We start from the raw sequence: 12,987 nt of genomic DNA on the forward strand, positions 1-12,987 counted from the left end.
CTGCTGAACAGTAAGAAGCAATGTAAATTTTTTAATACAAACAATCCCACAGTATTTATTGCCATCTTGTAATAACATAAGGGTAATCAAAACAATATGAATAAATGTTCATATTGGACAAAGGACATCTAAAAACAAACTGTATCCTTCTCAACAATTTCTCACTTCATTGATCATTTCTAGTTGGAGACACTTTGTAGCAGAGTAATATTATCTCCTTTTAGCATGATCCGACCTGCAACACAAAAACAACAAAAAGCTATTAATAGCCACACACTCAGATGTTTTACTCTCAGAATCTTGTATCCAGTTTTTGAACAATATTTTGAAAATGCTTTCTTATAAAAATATGTGAACATTTTCAAGTGTCCATATAGTGAAAGGCTTTCTGGCTCCATTAGAATACATTTATCTTTTCAACAAACTAACATAGGTAGATGGTATTTCATGACAAGTATCATTTCTATGGACTAAGTCAACTCAACAGGCCTCATACAACATTTCCCAATGCTGAGTTTATAAAAGTTTGGAAATGAGTCGTATGTCAAGTTTGGGAAATACAGCATATTATAACTCCATTCTTAAAGCTGTTAGTATATTAAAGACTCCACCCTATCTCTACTAAAAATACAAAATTAGCGGAGCCTGGTGGCGCATGCCTGTAATCCCAGCTACTTGGGAGGCTGAGGCAGGAGAATTGCTTGAATCTGGGAGGCGGAGGTTGCAGTGAGCCAAGATGGCACCACTGCACTCCAGCCTGGGCAACAAGAGCAAAACTCGTCTCCAAAAAAAAAAAAAAAAAAAAAGACTCCACCCTACGATAAACAAACCTGTTTTACCCAAAATTTCCTAAAGTTATTTAAGACAATACTTTTCTGAGAAATTTATAAACATCTTCAGGAACACTGGTGTTCACTGGTAGAACAGTTTGAGACATGTTGATCAACTCCAACAGTAATTAAACTGTTCTACTTTCCCAGGCTTCTGCAGGTATTAATAATATTCTATTCTACAGGATAAATACGACCATGGGAATTCAACAGTTGGTAAATAATTTATAAATAATATGACCTCAGTAAGGCTAAGCTTGCCCGTCCTGGCAAGACATCTTTAAATCTAAAAAACCCAGCTGGGTATGGTAGCTCACACCTATAATCCCAACACTTTGGGAGGCCAAGGTGGGTGGAATGCCTGAGCTTAGGATTCGAGACCAGCCTGGACAACACGGTGAAACCCCATCTTCTACTAAAATACAAAAAATTAGCCAGGTGTGGTGGCATGCACCTGTAATCCCAGTTACTTGGGAGGCTGAGGCAGGAGAATCGCTTGAACCCAGAAGGTGGGGGTTGCAGTGAGCCGAGATTGTGCCATGGCACTCAAGCCTGGGAGACAGAGCGAGACTCCGTCTCCAAAAAAATAAATAAATAAATAAAAATAAATCTAAAAAACCCAGGCTTTCATAAAAATAGTCTAAGCAGGAAGCAGCCAGCTAAACACCATAATGCTTCTCAGAATCTACTTTCCACATATCTAGTACAGGTTCAAGAGAATCCTGAGGGTCTAAAAGAGAGACACCTGAAATCCACCACTGATAAAAGTATTAGTGAGCATTTAACAAATGAAGACAAAATGCCTAAATAAACCTCAAGTGAATGGGATGTTAACAGAAATGATTCAGTGTGTCTTGATGAAACCGTGAATCCTAAGAACATTCATTAACTGGGTTAAGAAATACCATTCATTGCCAGGCTTAGTGGCACACACATGTGATCCCAGCATTTGGGAGGCCGAGGCAGGCGGATTGCCTGAGCTCAGAAGTTAGAGACCTGCCTGGGCAACACAGTGAAACCCCGTCTCTACTAAAACACAAAAAATCAGCCAGGCGTGGTGGTGCACGCCTGTAGTCCCAGCTATTCGGGAGTCTGAGGCAGGAGAATTGCTTGAACCCAGGAGGCAGAGGTTGCAGTGAGCCAAAATCGCGTCATTACACTCCAGCCTGGGCAACAGAGTGAGACTCTGTCTCCAAAAACAGAAGAAAGAAAGAAATACCATTCATTGTTCAAATATTTTTTAGTTTCTATTATGTGCCAGGTATTGAGTTAGGTACTGAGCACACTAGGGATCAAAAAAGGCATGACTCATGCACTTATGGTGAAGCATCTGATAACAGGAGAGACATTAATAAAATAATCTCAATAATAAAGGTTTTACTACAAGCTCAGGGAGCACATAATCCCGCCTTCCCCCATCCCCAGCAAAACCAAATTAAACTCTGAACTTTTTAGAGCAGGGCTTCCTAACCCCTGGGCCACAGACCAGTACCAGTCCTGGTCCCTGTTAGAAACTGGGTCACACAGCAAGAGGTGAGCAGTGGGCGAGGTGGCGGAGCTTCATCTGTATTTACAGCCACTCCCCATCACTAGTATTCCCACCTGGGCTCTGCCTCCTGTCAGATCAGTGGAGGCCTTAGATTCTCATAGGAGCGCGAAACCTATTGTGAACTGGGCAGAGGGATCTAGGATGCGCACTCCTTATGAGAACCTAATGCCTGATGATCCGTCACTGTCTCCCATCACCCCCAGATGGGACTGTCTAGTTGTGGGAAAACAGGCTCAGGGCTCCCATTGATTCTACATGATGGTGAGTTGTATAATTATTTCATTATATATTACAACGTAATAATAATAAAGTGCACTATAAATGTAATGTGCTTGAATCATCTGAAAACCATCCCCCACACCCCAGTCCACAGAAAAATTGTCTTCCACAAAGCTGGTCCCTGGTGCCAAAATGGTTGGGGACTGCTGTCTTTTTTTTTGAGACGGAGTCTCGCTGTGTCGCCCAGGCTGGAGCGCAGTGGCGCGATCTCAGCTCACTGCAAGCTCCGCCTCCCAGGTTTGTGCCATTCTCCTGCCCCAGCCTCCCGAGTAGCTGGGACTACATGTGCCCGCCACCACGCCCAGCTAATTTTTATTTATTTATTTTTTTTAAGTAGAGACAGGGTTTCACCGTGTTAGCCAGGATGGTCTCGAATTCCTGACCTCGTAATCCACCCGCCTCGGCCTCCCAAAGTGCTGGGATTATAGGCGTGAGCTACTGCGCCCGGCCTAGGGGACCACTGTCTTAAAAGAAGTGATATTTGGTCTGAGCTCTACAGACACAAGGAATATCATATACAAAGATTAATGATTGGGCAAATCTGCAGATTCAAAGAACTGAAATAAGACAAGTGTTGCTAAAGCTCAGAAAGTGAAGCACAGTGATACGAGATGAGCAGACGGAGGTAAGACTAGATCATGAAGATCATTAGATTTGCAGAATCATTAGATTTTTTTTTAATCCTTAACAGCAACAGGAAGTCATTGCAGTATTTCAAGCAAAGGGATGACATGTTCAGACTGGTGTTTTTAAAAGATGACTGAGGCTTGGAAAGCAAACTGGAGGTAGCTGCAGAGAAATCAATTAGTAAGCTGAACTGGAAACTGGTGCCATTCAATAAGGCAGGAAATAATACAATAGCTCTAAACAGTGTGAGTTGGAATTGAGTTTGCTTTCTGATATGCTGACTTTAAGAAGCCTTTGAAACATTCAAGTAAAAATGGTGAACGGGCCCAGACAAACAAATTTGGGAGTCAGTATATATAGACGGTAATTGAAGCTGTACTCCAGTACCTAGGCAGACAATACTGAATGACAGGAGGGCCTAGAACCAAGCCTGGAGCAGCTCATTTAGTGACTGGGTCCCAAAGAATGAATATACAAGTTTGAAAACTAGCCAGAAGTGAAAAATAAAAACCCAAGTATAATATCGTAGAGCCAAGGTGTGATACTGCAAAATATTTATTTGGTCTTCAATCCCATACAACTCCTAAAATCCTTAGAATCTCTAAGGTGTTGCCTTTTTGTATGCTAATGATTGACTGACGGCCAGCAGCCCCTACGTTTCAGCATGGGAGCTGCTCACTGAAAGGACCAAGGCATTAGTGATGTTGGACTTTCAGCCCCACCCTCCAACCGGGGGAGGAGGAGAGGAGCTGAAGGTTAAGCTGATCACCAATGGCCAATTTAATCAGTCATGCCTACATAATGAAGCTTACATAAAAACTGAAAACAATGGGGTTCTGATAGCTCAACATGTGGAGGTTCCCAGAGAGTGGTGAGCTTGCAGAGGGCACAAAAGCTTTGCATCCCTTCCTATATGCCTTGCCCTATGCATCTCTTCATCTGTATTTTTTGTAATATTCTTTATAATAAACCAGTAAATTTAAGTGTTTCCCCGAGTTCTGTGAGCTGCTCTAGCAAATTAATCAAACCAACGAAGGGGTCATGGGACCCAGTTTATAGCCAGTCAGTAAGAAGCACAGGTAAAACAATCTCGAGCTGACAATTAGCATCTGGTGGAGGGTTGAGGGGCACGGAAGGCAATCTCGGGGATTGAGCCCTCATCCTCCGGGAACTGACGCTATCTCCAGGTAGATAGTGTTAGAACTGAACTGAACTTGATGACTCTGAGCTGATGTCCACTGCCGAACTGATTGCTTGCTTGGTGTGTGGGGAAATATGCCCACACATCTGGTCACGGATGTCCTGTGTTAATTATTGTCAACTGAGGAAACAGAAAAATCTACTTGGGTTTTTCCCCCCCATTCAGACAAGGGAACAAAGCGCTTTAAGGAGGGAGTGGCCAACAGTGCCAAATGCTGTTGAGAGTTTAATAAAATGAGGATTAGTACTAATCATTAGATTTAATATCACTAGTCTTTGGTTCCCTTGGTGAGAGCTCTCCGGGTAGAGAAGCCAAAATGGAGTGTGGTGAGGAGTGAGTAGTAGAGGATGATTTCAAAAGTGTACTACTACTCTGAATAATAACTTCTCAAATGCAAAATAAATTCAAACATGAACTGAGTTGCAGGTCACTGAATTCTGCAAGTGAATAAAACATTTCTAGAATTCCGTAAGACCACTTCTATCCTTACCCAGTTGTTTTCTTGACTTTGTTTTAGAATGAATCTCTTCTGCATCATCTAATACAAGGTTCATATACTCATCAAAACCCTAGAAAAATAAACAAACTGTTATCTTCAAAGAAAATCATATCCAAACCATTTTAAATGAGTATACCTATGCAGATAAAAACTCCAACTAACTTCAAAGATTCACTCATCTCAAGCCCCACCCCACCTTCCACCCAAAGTTTTTTTTTTTTTTTGATAAAGGATCTCACTTTGTCTTCCAGGCTAGAGTGCAGTGGTGTGACCTTGGCTCACTGCAGCTGGACCTCCTGGGTTCAAGCAATTCTTCTGCCTCAGCCCCCCCGCAAGTAGCTGGGACTACAGGGTGCACCACCATGCCTAGCTACTTTTTCTATTTTTGGTAGAAACAGGGTTTCATCATGTTGCCCAGGCTGGTCTCGAACTCTGGAGCTAAAGTGATTCATCATGCTCAGCCTAAGTGCTAGGATTACAGGCGTGAGCCACCTTGCCCAACAAAATATTTAAAAATTAGCTGGACATGGTGGTGTATGCCTATAGTCCCAGCTACTAGAGGTTGAGGTGGAAGAATCACTTGAGCCAAGGAGTTCAAGATTGCAGTGGGCTATGAGAGCACCTGGGTGACAGAGCCGGACCCCAACTTAAAAAAAAAAAAATAATAATACTTAGGGTAGCCTGCTATCCCAGAAGCCTTATTTAACTAACCCCACTGAGCTCTATTCAGGTATCACCTAACCCACAACAAATAACCCCACCGTCCCTAATTTCATTTATTTTGTCCCCTCTCTCCATACTAACATTGTTGCTCAATGTTTTTTTCGAATAATTTTTAAAATTAATTTTTAGCCAGGTGTTGTGGCTCATGCCTGTAATCCCAAGACTTTGAGAGGCTAAGGTGGGAGAATCACTTGAGCCTAGGAGTTTGAGACCAGCCTGGGCAACACAGTGAGACCTCATCTCTATAAAAAATAAAAATTTAGCAGGCGGTGATGGTGCACGCTTCTGATCCTAGCTACTTGGGCGGCTGAGGCAGGAGGACTACTTGAGCCCAGGAGGTTGAGGCTGCAACGAGCCATGATTGTGCCACTGCACTCCAGCCTAAGCAACAGAACAAGGCCCTTCCTCAAAAATAAAATACAAATTTTCTTCTCAACATAGACAGAGGAAAGAAAATGAATTAAAAGTTAATTTTCCCTATTAAAAACTACCCAATCCTTATCTATCAACAATGAAAAAAGGCTAAACAGTGGCCCCTGAAAAACTTTCCTTAAGTTGGATCTTTGGCTTTTTATACACTGTTCTGGCTAGCCACTTTCTGTGAAGTCTTTTTCTATGACCAAACTGCTATGAGATAAAATCGCCTGGATACTCACAATGATACAGCCTTCTATCCGCATATTCACCTGCTCATAGAGCCACACCTGAATCCGCGATCTCTGAAATAATCATAAAAGTTGAAACGTTAAAAAAAAAAAAAGAAAAATAGGGCGGGCGCGGTGGCTCACACCTGTAATCCCAGCACTTTGGGAGGCCGAGGCAGGTGGATCGCAAGGTCAAGAGATAGAGACCATCCTCGCTAACACGGTGAAACCCCATCTCTACTAAAAATACAAAAAAAATTAGCTGGGCGTGGTGGCGCACGCCTGTAGTCCCAGCTATTCGGGACGCTGAAGCAGGAGAATCGCTTGAACCCGGGAGGCAGAGGTTGCAGTGAGCTGAGATTGCGCCACTGCACTCCAGCCTGGGCAGTGAGACTCCGTCTCAAAAAAAAAAAAAAGAAAGGAAAAGAAAAGGTGCCTCGATTCACACCTGTAATTCCCGCACTTTGGGATGCCAAAGCAGAATAATTTGCTTTGTGGCCAGGTGTTCAATATAAGCCTGCGCAACATTAAGCAAGATCTCCCCGCCCACCCACCCCCCGCCACCTCCCCCCAAAATTGAGGTATAAAAAACCTAACCATTTTGGTCAAACGACAAGAGAAATATGGCTCCTAAAAAAACTGTGATGGGCCGGGCGCGGTGGCTCACGCTTGTAATCCCAGCACTTTGGGAGGCCGAGGCGGATGGATCACGAGGTCAGGAGATCGAGACCACAGTGAAACCCCGTCTCTACTAAAAATACAAAAAAAATTAGCCGGGCGTGGTGGCGGGCGCCTGTAGTCCCAGCTACTCGGAGAGGCTGAGGCAGGAGAATGGCGTGAACCCGGGAGGCGGAGCTTGCAGTGAGCCGAGATCGGGCCACTGCACTCCAGCCTGGGTGATAGAGCAAGACTCCGTCTCAAAAAAAAAAAAAAAAAACTGTGATGAATGTAAGTCAAAAGTTTTAACTAATTAGCCCATATCTAAGAATTATTCACAAATAATAATAACCTCAAAGAGAATTTTCATTTAATAAGTTCTATATTGGAACTGTATAAGCTAATAATTTTCTTGTGATTTTGGGACTCAATATTTCTTACTGCTTCTGGTCTCAATCTATTTAGAGTGAAAGTTTTTGACAGCATAGAACAAAGCAGTAATTTCTAATGACCAAGGGCTTATCTTCTGCAGCAAAATCCAGTTCCAAAACAAAGCTTTCTCATGTCACATACCTAACAACCAGGACAGGAGCCCTCAATTCAGGTGGTTAAAAATTATTATCACGGCCGGGCGCGGTGGCTCACGCTTGTAATCCCAGCACTTTGGGAGGCCGAGGCGGGCGGATCACGAGGTCAGGAGATCCAGACCACGGTGAAACCCCGTCTCTACTAAAAATACAAAAAAAATTAGCCAGGCGTGGTGGCGGGCGCCTGTAGTCCCAGCTACTCGGAGAGGCTGAGGCAGGAGAATGGCGTGAACCCAGGAGGCGGAGCTTGCAGTGAGCCGAGATCGCGCCACTGCACTCCAGCCTGGGCGACAGAGCGAGACTCCGTCTCAAAAAAAAAAAAAATTATTATCACCTGAAATTAATGTTTTTCAGTTGTGTTGTCACACTATAAAATTTAAGTTGCTAAAATTTCCCCCGAAGGAAAGCAGCTGCCACTAAATTCCTCTGAAGCTACCCCTTCTCTCTTCCTTTTTTCGTCTTTAAGTTTTCCCACAGGTATTAAACACACCACCTCTTGACATGGTTTAAGTTGGTTGGGTTTTTCTTCCAATGTTTCATCCTAAAGGGGAGAGGTTCCAATGTTCTAGCCATAATCACTACTAACAAAACTACTGATGCCCAAATACCATGGTCAAGTCTGCTAAATATACTTTTTGGAATTAAAAAGTATTTTTGATCTTGCAAAGTAATGATACAATTCTTTGCATGTTGGGAAGTGGCATGGATACACACCACTTCACATTAGTGCTTTCTCAGTACTCCTTCCCCTCAATTACCCTCCAATCTCCAGTTACATCTAATTCTAATTCTAGAACACAGCGATCGCTCAGGTTAACACAAAAAACTAAATCAGTTCACCCCTTATTTAAAAAGTAGTTACAAAACAAGAAACTTACGTACATTTTGTAAGTATCTGAAGATGAGGTTCTGCACCACAGTGGCTAAGGAAAAAATACAAAAGCAGCATACTCTGCTTCCTGAAACAACTGGACGACCCTGTTCCCGTCTCACCTTTGTTTACTAAACGCGAGGTCTGGTGCTTACGCAAACAAGTGCCCAGGCTGGGCATTCATTAGGGGTCTTCTAAAGACTAAAGAACATCCCTCCACTTTCATTCCCCTGGAGTTTCCCAAAACTGTTAACTCCCGTTTTCACTCCGTCCCTAAAGTTCTCTTCCCTCCTTTCGCCGCCTCCATTCCTGCATTCCCCACTGCAGGGGTCCACCCAAGACCACCTCCCTACCATCACGGTTCTTCAACTACCCGCGCTTTCTTCCAGTCTTGGTAGCCCCGGAGGCTCATGGGATGTGGATCCGTACTACGCTATCCCAGGCCTGCTCTCAGCCTGCGCCTTCGCACCCCGTATTCTGGCCCGAACCTCCTAGTCCTGACATCCTGCGTAGGATACGATGGGCTGCACCATAACCTTCTGCACTTTCTGGCCCTGGCCACGGTACGCCATGGTGGAATTTCACAAAGAGCACACTCGCACGCTGCCTCTGAGAGCAACTTCCGGAATAAAGAACCGGAAGCGGAAGTGTGTGAAGGTCACGCGGCGACATGGGCGGCTCCTGGGAAATGCCCCTCTAGCCACGAAGTCACGTTTCTCCGCTGCATGGCCTCCGAGGGAGGCCAAACTGAGGCGTCTGTGCTGTGGAAGGTGGGCCGGTCCTACAGCGCCACCTGGAGGGAGGCGGGAGGAGGTGCCTTCGGTTGTATGGTTGTATGGTGGCCGTGGCCGGAGGAGTGCCGTCCTGTCTCCAATTTCTTTTCTTTTTCTTTTCTTTTCTTTTCTTTTCTTTTCTTTTCTTTTCTTTTCTTTTCTTTTCTTTTCTTTTCTTTTTTCTTTTCTTCTCTTTTCTTCTTTTTTCTTTTCTTTTCTTTTTCTTTTTTTTTTTGAGGCAAAGTCTCGCTCTGTCGCCCAGGCTGGAGTGCAGTGGCGCGATTTCAGCTCACTGCAACCTCCGCCTCCCGGGTTCAAACGATTCTCCTGCCTCAGCCTCCCGAGTAGCTGGGACTACAGGCGCCTGCCACCACGTCCGACTAATTTTTTGTGTTTTTAGTACAGACGGGGTTTCACCATGTTGGCCAGGATGGTCTCGATCTCCTGACCTCATGATCCGCCCGCCTCGGCCTCCCAAAGTGCTGGGATTACAGGCGTGAGTCACAGCGCCCGGCCCGTATCTCCATTTTCTGAGTTAGCTTGAAAAGCCAAAATCGTCCCACTGTGTATCTCTATGTGTAAAATGAGTTAATTTCGTGCCTTTCCTAAAGCCTATTTTGCTGGAGTTTAGGCTTGATAGCAGCGTTGTGGTGGAAAGGGTAGGGCGGCAAGGAGCCCAAACTTCAGGCCTCTCACCTCTGGCAGTCAGCCAGGGGCGGTCTGCATTCCAAAGCCAGACGCCTGGTTCGCTCCAGTTATGGATTTAACTCTCATCTATTTCGTGGAGAGTTACTGTTCAGGTGGCACCTGAGGGTGGCGATTTACCATGAAGACGCTGAAATCCACATGCTGGGCGCAAATCCAGCTCTTTTAGAGTTGGGTGACCAAGGATAAATTACTCAGCCTCGCCATGTCTTGGCTTAGTTTCCAAAACGGAGATTAAAGATTAACTTTGCTCAGGGGCGTGAAGATTCAATGAAATAATTGTCTATGTGTGCACACAGTTAGGCGTCAGCCAGTGTCAGAAGATGTCCTTCCCTGGATAACACAGCTACTAAATGGAGGAGCTGGAATTTGTAAGTGTGCCTGACCCCAAAGTCCACCTACCTTTCCATTGTGTCATGGCTTGTGGCCTGGCAGAGATTTCATTTAATTGGCATACACGTTATAGAGGAGGAAACTGAAGTTTAGACTTTTGAAAGGACTTGCCTAAGGGAACACAGATTAGGGCAAATGGCAGAATCAAAATCAGCTTTTCTGAGGGCTTCTGTTTAATGGGGATAATAGTAATGACGACTTCAGAAAGGGGTTGAGTTGAAAGTGATTTTTAAACTACACAAAGCGGCCAGGCTCACGCCTGTAATCCCAGCATTTTGGGAGGCCAAGGCAGGTGGATCACCTGAGGTCAGGAGTTCGAGACCAGCCTGGGCAACATGGTGAAACCTTGTCTGTACTAAAAATACAAAAATTAGCCATGCATGGTAGCACACGCCTGTAATCCCAGGTACTTGGGAGACTGAGACAAGAGAATTGCTTGAACCCAGGAGGCAGAGGTTGCAGTGAGCCGAGATCATGCCACTGCACTCCAGCCTTGGTAACAGAGCGAGACTCCGTCTCAAAAAAATAAATAAGAATAAATAAATAAACTACACAAAGCTAGCAAATGCATGGGATAGCTATTTCCTTTAAAAAAATTTCAGCCAGGGCTGGGCATAGTGGCTCATGCCTGTAAATCCCAGCACTTTGGGAGGCTGAGGCGAGCAGATCACAAGGTCAGGAGTTCGAGACCAGCCTGGCCAATATGGTGAAACCCCATCTCTATTAAAAATACAAAAATTAGCCGGGCGTAGTGGCGGGTGCCTGTAGTCCCATCTACTCAGGAGGCTGAGGCAGGAGAATTGCTTGAATCTAGGAGGCGGAGGTTGCAATGAGCCGAGATCACGCCACTGCACTCCAGCCTGGGTGACAGAGCAAGACTCCATCTCAAAAAAAAAAAAAAAATTTCAACCAGGTGCGCTAGCTCATGCCTGTAATCCCAGCATTTTGAGAAGCAGAAGCAGGGGGCTTGCTTGAGCCCAGGAGTTCAAGACCAGCCTAAGCAACATAATGAGACCTTGGCTCTATAAAAAATTTAAAAATTAGCCGAGCCTGATGGTGCATGCCTGTAGTCCCAGCTACTCTGGAGGCTGAAGCAGGAGAATCTCTTGAACCTGAGAGGCAGAGGTTGCAGTAAGCAGAGATCATGCCACTGCACTCCAGCCTGAGCAACAGAGCAAGGCCCTGTCAAAAAAAAAAAAAAAAAAAAAAAAAAAAAAGATTCCCTAGCTGGGTTTTGTGGCATGGCCTGTATTCCCAAGAACTAAGGGAGGCTGAGGTAGTAGGAGTGCTTGAGCCTAGGAGTTCAAGAGTGCAGTGAGCTATAATGGCACCTATAAATAGACACTACACTCCAGCCTGGGCAACATAGTGAGACCCAGTCTTTAAAAAAATCATCCCCCCATCCAAACCCAATAGAGTGTCATGTTGTCTGACTTGAAGACAGCGTGTTTATTTATTTTTCCCCACTGCCCTCCCCCTCTTTTTTTTAGACAGGATCTGATATGGCACAGGCTGACGTGCAGTGGTGCATTCTCAGCTCACTGCAACCTCCCCACCAGGGCTCACGCGATACTCCCATCTCAGCCTCTGGAATAGCTAGGACCACAGGTGTGCACCACCACACCTGGCTAACTTTTTGTATTTTTAGTAGAGATGGGGTTTTGCTATATTGGCCAGGCTGGTCTTGAACTCCTGGCCTCAAGTGATTCTCCTGCCTTGGCCTCCCAAAGTGCTAGGATTACATGTGTTAGCTGAACCCGGTCAGGATTATTTTCAAATCCAAGTACATGATGTCTTTTTATTTGTTCAAACTTTCCTTTGAATCTTTCAAAAGTTTTTGGTTGTCTTCATATAGACCTTGTGATTTCTTAAGTTCAACCTTAGATATGTCATCTCTCTTGTTCTTAAAAATTCTATCTTTTCCTCAATTGTATGCTCTAGCTAGTTTTTAGGGGAAAAAAAGAATGATAAATGCAACTACATAAAAATAAAATTTTGCATGACTAAAAAGTGAAAATAAAGTCAAAACATCTGGGAAAAATATGTTTGCATTACATCTGAAAAATGACTAATTTTACTAATATGTAGAGTTCCTGAAAAAGAATGCTATTCTGGTCTTTATTGATGTGTAAGAAATATTCCAAAACTTAGCCGGGCGCGGTGGCTCACGCCTGTAATCCCAGCACTTTGGGAGGCTGAGGCGGGTGGATCACGAGGTCAGGAGATCGAGACCACGGTGAAACCCCGTCTCTACTAAAAATACAAAAAAATTAGCCGGGCGTGGTGGCAGGCGCCTGTAGTCCCAGCTACTCGGAGAGGCTGAGGCAGGAGAATGACGTGAACCCGGGAGGCGGAGCTTGCAGTGAGCCGAGATTGCGCCACTGCACTCCAGCCTGGGTGACAGGGCAAGACTCCGTCTCAAAAAAAAAAAAAAAAAAAAAAATCCAAAACTTAGAAGCTTAAAATAGCAACCATTTTGTTATAATTCATGACTTCATGGGTCAGGAATTTGGGCAGGTTCTCAGCTGGGTGATTCTTCTGCTCCACAAGACACATCTACGGCTTTGGTGTGTATCTTTGGAAGACTGGCTTCAGCTGGGTCCCTATCTCTATGTAGTCTCAGCCCTCACCACATGGTTTCTCTAGAAG

The 12,987-nt window shown here is 44.6% G+C and overlaps 1 protein-coding gene across 4 annotated transcripts; it reads right to left on the reverse strand.

The window, feature by feature from the left end:
• Window positions 1–25: 25 nt before the first annotated feature.
• SNRPE (small nuclear ribonucleoprotein polypeptide E) lies at window positions 26–9,121 on the reverse strand. Of its 4 annotated transcripts, none has more exons than XM_055234900.2 (5): window positions 8,986–9,121; window positions 8,479–8,505; window positions 6,365–6,427; window positions 4,977–5,055; window positions 26–235 (listed from the first exon to the last, which is right to left on the reverse strand). In XM_055234900.2, the coding sequence occupies exons 1-5, from the start codon at window positions 9,037–9,039 to the stop codon at window positions 180–182; spliced, it is 279 nt and encodes a 92-aa protein (XP_055090875.1). In that variant the 5' UTR covers window positions 9,040–9,121; the 3' UTR covers window positions 26–179. The 4 variants fall into 4 exon arrangements, with proteins under 4 accessions (XP_055090875.1, XP_055090876.1, XP_055090877.1 ...); XM_055234901.2 differs by having other exon boundaries at window positions 8,479–8,519; window positions 8,956–9,100; XM_055234902.2 differs by lacking the exon at window positions 8,986–9,121 and adding an exon at window positions 8,747–8,943 and having other exon boundaries at window positions 8,479–8,525.
• Between the last annotated feature and the right edge of the window lie 3,866 nt (window positions 9,122–12,987).

This window comes from Symphalangus syndactylus, chromosome 19 (assembly GCF_028878055.3).
Source record: "Symphalangus syndactylus isolate Jambi chromosome 19, NHGRI_mSymSyn1-v2.1_pri, whole genome shotgun sequence".
Classification (NCBI taxonomy): Eukaryota; Metazoa; Chordata; class Mammalia; order Primates; family Hylobatidae; genus Symphalangus; species Symphalangus syndactylus.